The sequence below is a fragment of the Macrotis lagotis genome, chromosome 3, assembly GCF_037893015.1.
Source record: "Macrotis lagotis isolate mMagLag1 chromosome 3, bilby.v1.9.chrom.fasta, whole genome shotgun sequence".
Lineage (NCBI taxonomy): Eukaryota > Metazoa > Chordata > Mammalia > Peramelemorphia > Peramelidae > Macrotis > Macrotis lagotis.
The window spans coordinates 114,840,093-114,852,512 of NC_133660.1; the positions used below are offsets into that span (position 1 = coordinate 114,840,093).

Sequence of the window (12,420 nt, forward strand, 5' to 3'; positions counted from 1 at the left end):
TGCTCAGTTTCCAGCCAGGACCAGTTTCCCTCTCCACTAGCAGCCACTTGTCCCCACCCTCCCCAGATTCAACATACTGATGGCCAACAGTGCAGACCCCTGGTCACTTTGAGCCCTACTCTAACTCCTGAGCCCACATGATCCATCAACTCAGCCTCCCCACTAGACAGGATTACTGGTCATCACATCTCACTATAGTCTTTTCTGGTGAATTTTCAAACATGTAACAAATACAGTATTGACATATATACATTAACACTCATTTTTTTCCTAACCAAATTTTCTAATTTAGAATTTCAGATATACTGTCCTTTGAGTATGAAATCAAGCATCTTCAAATGAAATTATTTTGATAGGTTGAAAAATCTCCCTTTCTCTCTTTGAAGTATAATTGAACCCATTTGTTACACATTAAAACCTTTTAAAAGTGCTAGCTAACCACGTTATGCCACATATTTTGCATAGGTTGTAATTATGGGTTCAGGATCTATCTAAATCTGGGAAACAACGAGTTGTGCTATAATGCATCATAATTTCAGAATCTGACTGACACTTTTCTCAGCTTGCTCCCTGGTACATTCTCTGGATGACAAGAACAGGTGGTTAAGAGTTATTGCTTTTCAATCCTGGACTTCACTTGATAACCTAGCATGTGAGAAGGAAAATATATTGCTGATAATGACTTTGTTAGCTTGTCAGCTGGTTTCCTAACCTTGAGAAGTTACAATTTCTAAGGCTGTGATGATGTAATATCTCTCACTAAGAATAACAAAGAATGCTTCACCGAAATTTTTAAGCACAGTATTAATGCACTGGATTTGAAACTAGAGGGGCAAATAGGTGGCGCAATGGATAGAGCACGGGCCCTGGAGTCAGGAGTACCTGAGTTCAAATGGGGTCTCAGACACTTAATAATTACCTAGCTGTGTGGCCTTGGGCAAGCCACTTAACCCCTTTGCCTTGCAGAGAAGAGAAGAGAAGAGAAGAGAAGAGAAGAGAAGAGAAGAGAAGAGAAGAGAAGAGAAGAGAAGAGAAGAGAAGAGAAACGAAACTAGAGAAAGTAGATTCAAATCCTGGGTCTCACCACTTACTAGCTGTATGACTGGGCAAGTCACTTTGCCTCTCTGGACCTGCTTTCTCACTTGTAGAAGCAGAGATGTTGGCTCTGATGACCACTAATCTAGGTCTTAATATATAATTCTACTCTTCCAAAAACAAAAGTACATAAGATGCTGCCATGTGTCACTAGCCATATTTGTGAAGAAATTATTTTTAGAAAGGATCTATAATTCAGCCCTATCCCGTAGTTGTCACTTCCTCAAAGAGTTACTACAAATCGAATATTTTTATCTGGCTAAATAATGTAGTAAAGTTTTAGGCCAACTCATGAGTCATTTCTTATGTGTTCTTTGATATACAATCAGAGTCTCATTTTCCCTTTTCAAGTCCTGCTTTCACTCAAAAATTTGGGGTGGAGGGAGGGGGGGGATTACATTTACTCTTACAACAAGACTATTTTAGTAATGTGTAAATAAAAATGTAAATTAAAATATTTTTTTAAATGGAAAAAAAAGAAAAAAAAACACCTTGGGGTAAGAGAGGTTCTGACCTGAGAATTCCTTGTTATGATTATGGAGAATATCGGAGGTTAAGGAATTTTAACTCATGCTCCCAAAGCTAGTATGTGTCAGAGGTGAGATTTAGAAAATGCTTTTCCTGACTAAAGAGGCATTTGATCCACTATCCTACATAGTTTCTTCTTTCCCTCCAAATTATGACAAGCAATTTTCAAAAAGGAAGAAGTTAAAGAAGAGTAGATTCTCCCTCAGCCTTGAAAATGGATGCTTCTATACTGGCTTCTCTATAATTCAAATTCAGGTGCTTTATCACTATTCCATCCGTAACAATCTTCCTGTCCTACCCTCTTAGAACACAGTGGTTCTAAAACTTGTCTATCCTCAGAACACAAAAAGGCAAAAGGATCCATGGGTTTCCTCACCTGTTTGCTGCTTCAGATGATTCTCCTCACCCCTGCCAAAATTAATGAGAAAAATAATTGCTGTTCTTTAGGTGACCATATATCCACTAAAATTATTGTACTTTTAGAGTTGAACAAATTTTAACTCAAACCAAGAACCACAAACACAGGCACCCTCATATCGTAAGCATCAACTATAAAAGAAACTAGTCCTACAGACTATCAGAAGATCATTGGTGGATCTAATCTCTGATGGAAGCCCTAGTTCCTATGCTTTGGTACTGAGAGTGAATTTAAGGGTGACCTACTGAAAGCTTGGGTTTTATTCGCTTAAATGGTTGGATACCTTTTTTCCTGAGTCATCATAGGCTAGAATCAAGTGTTTGTGGGAGCAATGTAGGCAAGTCTTCTCCCATCCACCATGGCCACCACCCAATGTGACTCAACTGGCAGTCACCCTTCAGAAACAATGAAGCACATTCTTTTCAAAACCACAGGAGATGGTCAGAGCCCCCCGTGTCTTCTGACAATCACATGCTTCCCCAGGATGTGTAAGGCACAAATTCAAAATTCTAAGTTCCAAATTCAAAATTCTAAGTACTCTGATAGCTCTGGATGATAAGTGGAGCTAGGGAATGATATGTTAAATGATGAGGAAATCAACAGCTATGTAAGTACACTAAAGTATTTTTGTTTCCCTGATGAAGGAATAACTTACTAATTCTTAAAAATTTAAGTCAAACAATTAATCAATAAATATTTCTAAAGCGCTACTTTGTGTCAGATAACACATCTTAGCTGAGGGTAACAAAAAACAGGCAAATGACAGTCCCTGTCCTCAAGGAGCTTACAATCTAATGAAAAAGAAAAAGAAATTAAAAAGGATAAAGTTTTTAGGTCACCAAGATTTCTCCTCTAAATCTCCTAATGCTTAATTTGGTCTGTTAATACAACAGAAAATTCTAGGTTTCCCTATCAGGGTGTTTCTTACAAATAACAATGATCCATTTAAAACAGTAACAGTTCTCATATAGTTTACAATTTCTAACTGAAAAAATTCTTGACCACAAGAAAAAACTATAAAAATAATCATTTGATCTAACAACAAGGAAGTATTATTGAAAAATTAAACAAGAACTATCTGTTGAAAGGTTTTCACAGGAAAATTATTTGTGATGGAAGCAATTTAAATGCCTCAATAAATATAGGAAAGGTACATTAATGAAATGTAACACAATTATATAATTAAGTGACAAGTATGAGAGTTATAATGAAACCTGCACAATACCTTGCTGAAATAATGCAAAAAAAAGAAAAGCAGAACAAGAAAAAAGTATACACTATCACAAGAGAAGAAAGAAATAAATCAGAATGAATGGACAAAGAATCCTGATGGAGTCCTCAAGGGAGTCTGAAAAGTTATGATAGTTTGATGCCCTGAAATTAATTTAAATGTCAATAGTTACAGAGCAAGTGTAATGAATTATATTGATGTTCAATATTAAGTTTGTAATAAAGCATTTTTTTTAAAACCTTAATTAAACAGCAGAATCACACAAGATTCCCAAGTGAATTACTGGCCTAGTACCGACTTGGCTATATAGTAAGTTAATTAATTTCTGAGCCAGGAAGGAAAAAAAAGGTCAACCCTGTTAGCCCCAAAATCCAATAATGCACAGTACATCACTCAGGCTACATTCTCCAGCCCTACCCAACCTTATCTTGCCAGCCCCATCTCTGACCCATTTTCCTTGTTTACAACAGATAAAAGGCGAAGTGATTTGACATCATGCATTTTTATCCTTAGTGAAGATGCAATCTTCTAAATTACCCCACCATTCCATTTAATAAGTAGAATTGTTCACTCGTTTTTAAGATTAGCTGTGTACTTATACCTGTAATTCCCAATTCTGCATGTGTAACAGACATCTGTAGTTTCTCCCTTCCTCAAAATTCTTATCCTTGACCATGTTTCTTCCTTGGGCAATCCACTGTTTGGGATAGGCAAAATGCACTTCCTTCAGACTCTGCTTTCTCATAGCTTCACCATGCCTTATTTAAATTGCCTTAAAAATAGCAATAGAAGAAGAAGGGTGGGGGGGAACCCTGCAAAATCCTAAAGCATGTTAGAGTGAATGGAAAAGACAGCAAAGAGGATTGTGCCAACATTTATTTCAACAAACACTGTAGTTGCTGCTACGGAGAGCCTGGGTTAGGTGCTGGAGGTGATAGAAAATTGAAATAAAATAGAGTCCCCTACCCTGAAATTGATGATACCAGAAAAGAACATAAAATGTCATAATACAGATCTATGAGAAAGTTGTAAGCCAAGTGCTTGACTACAGTATTATGGACAAAACCAGTGAAGGTTTCACAGAGGAGATGGAGTAGAGGAACAGCTGGGCCAACCAATTCTGAAAGGTCAGAACTAAAGTATTTTTGATTTCCAAACAATGCTAGAAATAGTTCAGGGACTCATTGGGTTTAAGCTCTATGTTATAATTTTCAGATGAAAAGTTCTGCTCTGGGACAGCTAAGTAGTGCAGTGGATGGAGATGGAGTCAGGAAGACCTGAGTTCAAATTCAGCCTCAGTCACCTGAAGTTCCTATATATGTGATCCTGGGCAAGTCACTTAACCACTGCCCAGGACAGGACAGGACAGGACAGAAAAGAAAAGTACTGCTTCAGAAAAGGAAATCATTTACAAAATCAAAGGCTGGCTACAAGTCATTGGAACAAAGGATGCTCATTCTAGAAGTTGTAAAGTCAAACCTCTTTATTTTATAGATTTACATACCGAGGCCTAGATCAACAAGATCTCATGGATGCCAAAGATGAACAACATGCCCAAGACCCAGGATTCCATTATGTGACGATGCTACAGAGTAGTAAGGCAAAATCAACTACAAAATGAACTCTTTCAACAATGACTAAGGCCAAAATCACTGATGAATCCACCAAGAAGAATCACCTAGCCAAGTGTGGAATGATAGAATTATGGCAAATGTTGGAAGGGTTCATGCTTGCATGCTCACAGAGGAAAGGGGGCGTAGGTGGAGGGTTTTTTTTAAAATCTCTAGACTCAATCCTTACCTCTTCTTTAGGTTCTTTGAAGGAAGAATTTAGAGCACCACCTCTCCTAGAAATTGATGATTTGGTCTCTTCTTGCTGCCCAAAGAGCTCTTCAATAGTCTTTGTGTCAATCTGGTACTTTTGTGGTTGTCTTGCAGCAATTGTCCAGATATTGGTCTTACCACGAACTTGCTCTTCTGGAATAGTTTTCCAAAAAAAATTCCTCATTTTCTTTTTCTTACTATGGTGGCCATGTCCATTCACATAAGAAGGAGGAGGTAGTCCTGGAGGAGGTGGTGGTATAGGAGGACCCCCTGGTAAGGGTGGTGGTGGAGGAACAGGAGGACACCCATTGTCTGGACATGGCAATGGTGGAGGGGGTGGTGGTGGAGGTGGGGGTGGTGGAGGTGGGGGTGTTTGCCCAATCATTAATCCAGCTGTAGCAGAAAGATCCCCATTTTCTTTTTCACTGGCCAAGGAGACACAATTCATAACATGCATCCTAATGTAGCCTTTGAGGGAGGTAACTTCTTGGCTCTTGAGGAGCAGCTTGAAACATCCAACAATGGAATTGCCACTCCCGTCATACTCTTCCAAACTCTAATCAACTATCCATGATTAAAGCACAAGCACTGCCATCATCTTCCAAACCTGCAGGAATTTAAAAAAAAAGGATCTGAGTCAGTACAAGAAAAGTTTTTTAAGGACAGCTCCCATACACCCACAGTATTAGAAGAAAATGTATGTTCTTCTTAAACTGTCATTTAATTGACATCAAAATTCCTGATGATCAACGAGTTCCAAATTGCAAAAAGAAATATATAAAATAGGAATAATCATTCCCTAGTGAACTGAATCTAGTTCCCTAGGATTGCAGCCAAAGGTGTTGCAAGGAATTCCATTTACTCATGCTTTTAATCAATCAACAAATAGTTATTAAGTACCTACTGTGTGGAGGGCCCTATTACTCATCCTATGACTTATAACTTACTTATGCTCACTATCTGCTCCAGAATCTTAAGGAAGGTATGTAGGCCTGGGGCCTCCAGAAAACATCTGCTTTTCAATAGTAGAAATAGATAGTAGTTCCCTCATATTGATCCTTAGGGAATATGGCACCTTTAATTAGGCTACATACTGGTTTGGAAAGCTACAAAATAAACAGTCAAGCTTCCTTCAAAGGGCCAGTCTTATATTACTTATAAAGCCACACAGTCCATCTAGGGCTAGGGAAGTGAGAGATCCAAATTTAGTCCTGGTTCTTTCTCTAAGTAGCTCCTGAGATTGCCTGGTGCTACCTCAGTTTTCTCATCTTTAAAATGATGAAATTAGAATTTTCTAGATCTAAGGCTAAGGTCCCTTCCCATTCTGAAGTTCTGTGATGCAAAGGCAGAATTCTAACATAAATTTTTAAGATCCATCAGGTGGTTGACCCTTGCCCCTCTCCCTTCCACTTGATAGTCAATATTTAAATACTCAGAAATACCCTAGAAATATATCTAGTTTTTAAAAATTACTAAGCAGCAATCATTTTTAAGGAAAAATGATCCAAAGATTTTTAAGTGGTCAGGATCCTGATCTTAAGGAACTTATGGTCTACTTGCAAGGATAGGGGACTTTTGGGGGCAAGAAAGTAGGTCTGTCCAGACAAAGTGCTTTTGAAGAAGTTTCAGTTAAGGGGCACTGGGTAAAGACTTCATTGGAAAGGTATTCTTTAAGACAAGTTTAATAAAGAAAGAAAGATTCCACAAGGCAGAGAGAGACAAGGAGAATGTACACTTCTAGACATAGGTAATGGTTTCTGAAAAAGTATAGAGGCAGAAAATGACATGTTGAATTTAGAAAATGGTTTAAGGACTCATATGGCCAAAATACTGAGTAGCAAAGGGGACTGATGAACAGGAAGGCTGAATAGATAGCAAGCCAGATTGTGAAGGGCCTCAGAAACCATGGAAAGTGTGACCTTGGGCAAGTCACTTAACCCCACTGCCTTGCAAAAATTGGGGCAGCTAGGTGGCGCAGTGGATAAAGCAGCAGCCCTGGAGTCAGGAGTACCTGGGTTCAAATCTGGTCTCAGACACTTAATAATTACCTAGCTGTGTGGACTTGGGCAAGCCACTTAACCCCATTTGCCTTGCAAAAACCTAAATAAATAAATAAATAAATAAATCATGGAAAGGTAAAAGTTTGGGGGTTGATGGTATGATATAATCATGGATGAACAACAGACTAGATAATCTCTAAGGTCCTTTCTAGTTAGAAAAATTCTATCAAATTCCTTGCCTTCAAGGAGTTTTCATGGAATCAGGGCCCTGTCACTAGCTCCACAAATAGTGTACCACACATATAAGAAGTAGCAAACACTTGCCTAACTTATCTTGTTAACCTTTATTTCTTCTTGGTGTTATCTTTTTAAAATTTTTTGCTTTCCATTTTCATTGTTAATAACTGATGCAAAAAAAAATTACGATAAAACCTAGTATTTTCCTGGCCAAGTAAATATGTGGGCAAATGAAAGATTAAAGGGAAAAACAAACTCTATACAGTGGAAAAAATCTTGAGTTAAGTGTACTTGCTGGGGAATTTAATATTATTTTTTCAGCAGGTTATATTTACTTCAGTATACATTTAGTCCAAGAAACAACTTTTTAAAAATGTTCATCCCTATCATGTGATATAAAAGAAAGCTGTTATGGGGGGTAAATGCAGGATTCAGAGTCAAGTGATCTGAGTGAAAATCCCACTCAGCTCCCTAAGTGATTGTAGACAAGTCATTTTTACCTCTCCTGGCTCAGCTTCTCAACTGTAAAATAAGATCAATGACACTTGATTTTTCCTTAGTGAGGAAAGGGCTTTGCAAACAGTAAAGCACAATGTAAACGGGAGTTGTTAAAGAGGTTTGTTTCTGGCTAATATGAAAACATTTCTGATGACTTCACAAGTAAAACTGCTATACTGCTTGTCTTCTCATTGGATGGGGGGATGGTAGGAAGGAAGGGAATTTGGAACTGAAAAAATTTTTTAAATGGATGTTAAAGGAGCAGCTAGGTTACACAGTGGATAGAGCACCAGCGCTGGAGTCAGGAAGATGAGTTCAAATCCAATCTCTCTCTTTTTTTTAAAATTATTTAATCAATTTATTCTTATTTTTGTACAAATGATTTTTTTTTATATACATTACTAAAATAATCCAATCTCAAACACTTAAAAATTACCTGTTGTGACCTTGGGCAAATTACTTAATCCTATTGCCCTGAAAATCCCTCCCCCCCAAAAATTGTTAAAAATAGACAATAAGAGAAAGTTGTACTTCTAAAGCATCAGTAACTAAAAACTGTGCTGTCAATTGTGACCTAGTTAAGCATAAATTACATCATTTAACTGTGTCCTATGAGTCCTATATCTTTTTACAAGAATTTTATTTGCTATTAAAATTTACTTTTAAAATGTACCATGATTTTTGTTAATCCAGATCTTTGATTTCATTAAACAGAACTACAAGTGAGAAAGCTCTCTCTACCATGGCAGATACTCTGTAACTTCAAACCTTTAAGAGATTAAGTGACTTGCCCAGGGTCACTTATTGAGTGCATGTAAGATAAAGAATTTGAATTCCATACTTCCTGATTGCTGAGACCTGCTCCATCCCTGCTAGTCCAAGCTACTTCATTATGCTTACAAATATAAAACAGGATTGCCCCTCCCAACTAGATGTTTGCATCTGATATTTAAATTTATCAGAAGATATTAGATTTGTTCATTTCTTCATTGTTTATGACTAAATATTAGATTTTCTATACCTGTGGCACATGAATGCCTTCTTTTTACAAGACCATTTGAAAATAAAATTTTAGATAGTCTATGGTCCAACCCCCTACACCTCTACCTTAAGAATCACAATATTGTGAATTTTGAAAATAGTCAAACCTAATTTTTTTACATGGACAAAACTGTTAATATTTATTTCAAATATACTTCTAGGTCACTTGGGATGTATCTGACTCTTTAATAAAGAGTTCTGAATTATCATTAAGATGATAGCTATGTTCTTTTCATGGTTGGCACCCCTAAAGCAAATGACTCATTCTCAATTACAGTTTATAGTTATATTTGAACTCTTCTTTTTTCAAGAAGGCACAGGCAATTTTGGCAGATCACTCTTGCAATGCATCTAAAACTATTTTTATATTAAAAATACCATGTAGGTATGCTATCTATTCTATATACATATATGTATCTGGTTTTAAAATTCATTGCCCTTAAGAGTAAACATAATAAAATTTTTGACACCCCCCAAATCAAGAGCTTGTTCACTTTTGACTACTTGTACAACTGTAACATTAAAACACACACACACACACACACACACACACACACAGTGGAGGAGGTCTAGAAAGGAACATGAAAGAACAGAGAAATATGAGCATATACGCATATAAGACTTCTCATGATCATAGTCAACCAGTTGTTCAGTAGGTATTTCATAAGGGCATATCCTGTGTATCAGGCAATAATCCCTACTTTCAAGGATTCAAAAGGATGGATAAAAGATATCAGGTGGCTGGTAGCATTCCATGATAAAGCATGACTTCTCTCCCAAAAGCAAAAAGGAAATAATCTTTTACCACATTGCACCTTACAATATATTCTTTTTTCTCCCTGGGTCACACACATAAATTTGAACACTTTTTCATCAATCTAGTTAACCAGTAATGATTAGCTAAAACCTGAGGGCTACTTTATAGTGGTACTGATTTGCTGGAGGGTCCTTGACCGACCTTAGGTGAACAGGATTTTGATTGTTTAGGAGAGACTAGGAAAGCACTGCAATCAGGTCCCCTGTCAACTCTGAGAACCAGGTTTGAAAAGTCTAAACAAGATCTGAAATCAAAAAAACAGGCATTTCTCATCATCTAAATATATGGAAACACTTCTCTAACTCACCTGAAGGCATCCAACTAAGCTCACTTTCAAAAGATTGCAAATATATTTTTAATACTTCAAGTACATTTGCTGTTTGATCTGCTGGAGATAGATGAGGTATCTATCTATCTATTCTTCAATAGTTGAAGAACACATCCGATATAGTTGACATGTATCACCTATTTTGCTGCACTAAGGAATGCCTGCCAGGAAAATGGAATACACCAGCAGCTGTCTGGTTTGAGAAACACAGTGAGAGACTTGTAAACCTCTACCTATTAGTTTTACAGCAGAGAAGACTCCTGACAGGTCGCCTAGTATCGTTCTAGAGCAACTCACAGAGGACGGTTCAGCCTGATTGTCTTCCGAAGCAAGAGGATCATTTTTCATCTAATACTTTGAATAACATCATACAAACAGAGGTACTTTCAAGGAGGGGCCCTTTTCAGTGTGATAAAAATAAAAATTCATGTCTGTATGGAAAAGTCTGCACAGCTTTCCTTGCAACAGCACTGTGACGTAGGTAATGTAAATATTATAATCCCCATTTTATAGATAAAGAAACTGAGTCTTTGAGAAGCTGTGACTTGCCCACAGCTAATAAGTTGCCTCAACAGGGATTCAAACCTTGTTTCTGACTTCAAGCCCAGCTCTCTTCTCCAGAATGGTGCCCTCCAAGCAGAGTTCAGGTTAATAGCTCTTGGCTCTGCCAAATTTTACTTAGGGACTACTAAAATACATTTATTTAGATTCTGGTTAGACTGAGAAAAAAAAAAAAGGGCTTCAGAATAAATGTTGCCAGAAGGGTCTTCAGGGAGCATTAAGCTTTAACCTTCCAAAGAAAAAAATGTTCTCACCTACTTAAGGAGCCAATAGCACACAGTGGTTCCCTTTGAGCCAATAATGCTATTTCCACGGGAATGTGCAGGCTGGGATAGAGGCTGGCTTTTATAGTTCTGGGCATCCCTAATTTTAATGCTGCTCAGTTTAGATCAAAGGCTCTCGTCCAAGAGGTCAGTTATGCGTATGGGGTCAGTCATCTCGGCCTATCGGTACAGACGGCGGGTCAAGGGCAATGCCAAGGTACATCCATCAGAAACCTCGCCCGTCACGTGGCCCAAGGGGTCAGTTCTCACACTTTGGAAGATGAACCGCAAAGAGCCAGGTCCGAGCCGGAAGGGTTGGGCAGGCGCCCGCAGACCGCGGCTTTGGCTAGGGAGAGGAGAAAAGCGAGCGGAGACCCGGGGCGATAAGGTGGAGTTTTGGGGGCGAGGCCCCCGCCCGGGGGCAGGGGGTGCCCGCGCTGGCGGCGGCGCGGCCCGGGGCCGACTCGTGCGGGCGCGCTCGGGGCGAGGTGTCGGGGTGCCCGTGCCCGGCCTTTGTCTCGCCCCGCACGCCCGGGGGCGCTGGTCCCCGGGGGCCACCTGCCCCGCGGCCCCGGGCCCCTCGGCCCACCTGCCCCGCGGCGCCCCCGCCCCCGGCGCCGCACAAAGCGGTCCGGGGGGCGCCTCCGCGGCTCGTACCTTGGGGGCTTCTCCGGGGCGGGGGTCTCACGTGGGAGGGCGGGGGGCGCGCTCGGGGGGCACAAGCACCCGCACGCGCGCTCCCGCTCGCCGGGGAGGGGGCGGGCGGGGCAGCGCCGGGGGGGCGCGGGCTCCCACACGGCGGCCCCCCGAGACAAGCAGCGGCGCTCCGGGGGCCCCCGCCAGGCGGGGCGCCGCGGGGGCCCGCAGCCGCCGGGCCCGGGCGGTCCGCGCTGGCTCCGCGGCCCCTCCACAAGCGGCGCCCCGGGCCCGGCTCGGGGCTGAGAGCCCGTCCCCGGGCCGCCTCCCGCCCGGCCCGCCGCCCCGGGCCGCCCCGCTCCGCCGCGCTCACCTCGCCGCGGCCCTTCCCGGCCGGAGCTCGGCGTCCTGCTGCCTCCGCGGGGCCCGCGCTGCCCGTGTCACTGCGGCTCCGGGGCCGCCGCGCCGCGGGGCGGGGGCGGGGCCGCGGGGGCGGGGCGGCAAGGGGGCGGGGCGTGCGGGGAGGGGCGGCAAGGGGCGGGGCGTGCGGGGAGGGGCGGGGCAGCCAGGGGGCGGGGCGGCCAGGGGCGGGGCGGGGCAGCCAGGGGCGGGGCAGCCGCAGCCCCGCCCGCCCAGGTAACCGGACACTCGGCCCGCCCCGCCCCCGCCCAGGAGGCTTGTGTGTGCGCGCGTGCCTGTGTGTATATGTATGTATGTGTGTGTAGTGTGCGTATGCCTGTGTGTATATGTGTGTGTGTATGTGTGCGTGCAGTGTGTGTGTGTGTGTATATGTGTGTGTGCAGTGTGCATGTGCCTGTGTGTATATATGTGTGTATATATGTATGTGTATGTGCAGTGTGTGTGTGCCTGTATGTATATATATGTGTGTATGTATGTGTGTGCAGTGTGCATGTGCCTGTGTGTGCCTGTATATATATGTGTGT

At 41.6% G+C, this 12,420-nt stretch overlaps 1 protein-coding gene across 5 annotated transcripts in view; it reads right to left on the bottom strand.

Annotated features, from left to right (window-relative positions):
- Nucleotides 1-11,914, bottom strand: part of FHDC1 (FH2 domain containing 1) — a 55,614-nt gene extending 43,700 nt beyond the window's left edge. For 2 of the 5 annotated variants that reach the window (XM_074229121.1, XM_074229120.1), the window contains exon 1: nucleotides 3,874-5,064. Coding sequence is in view for 4 of the 5 variants with exons in the window: in XM_074229120.1 (XP_074085221.1) it covers nucleotides 3,874-4,017 (144 nt within the window). In the remaining variant the exon portion in view is untranslated. The other 3 variants (XM_074229117.1, XM_074229119.1, XM_074229118.1) reach the window with 3 other exon arrangements.
- Between the last annotated feature and the right edge of the window lie 506 nt (nucleotides 11,915-12,420).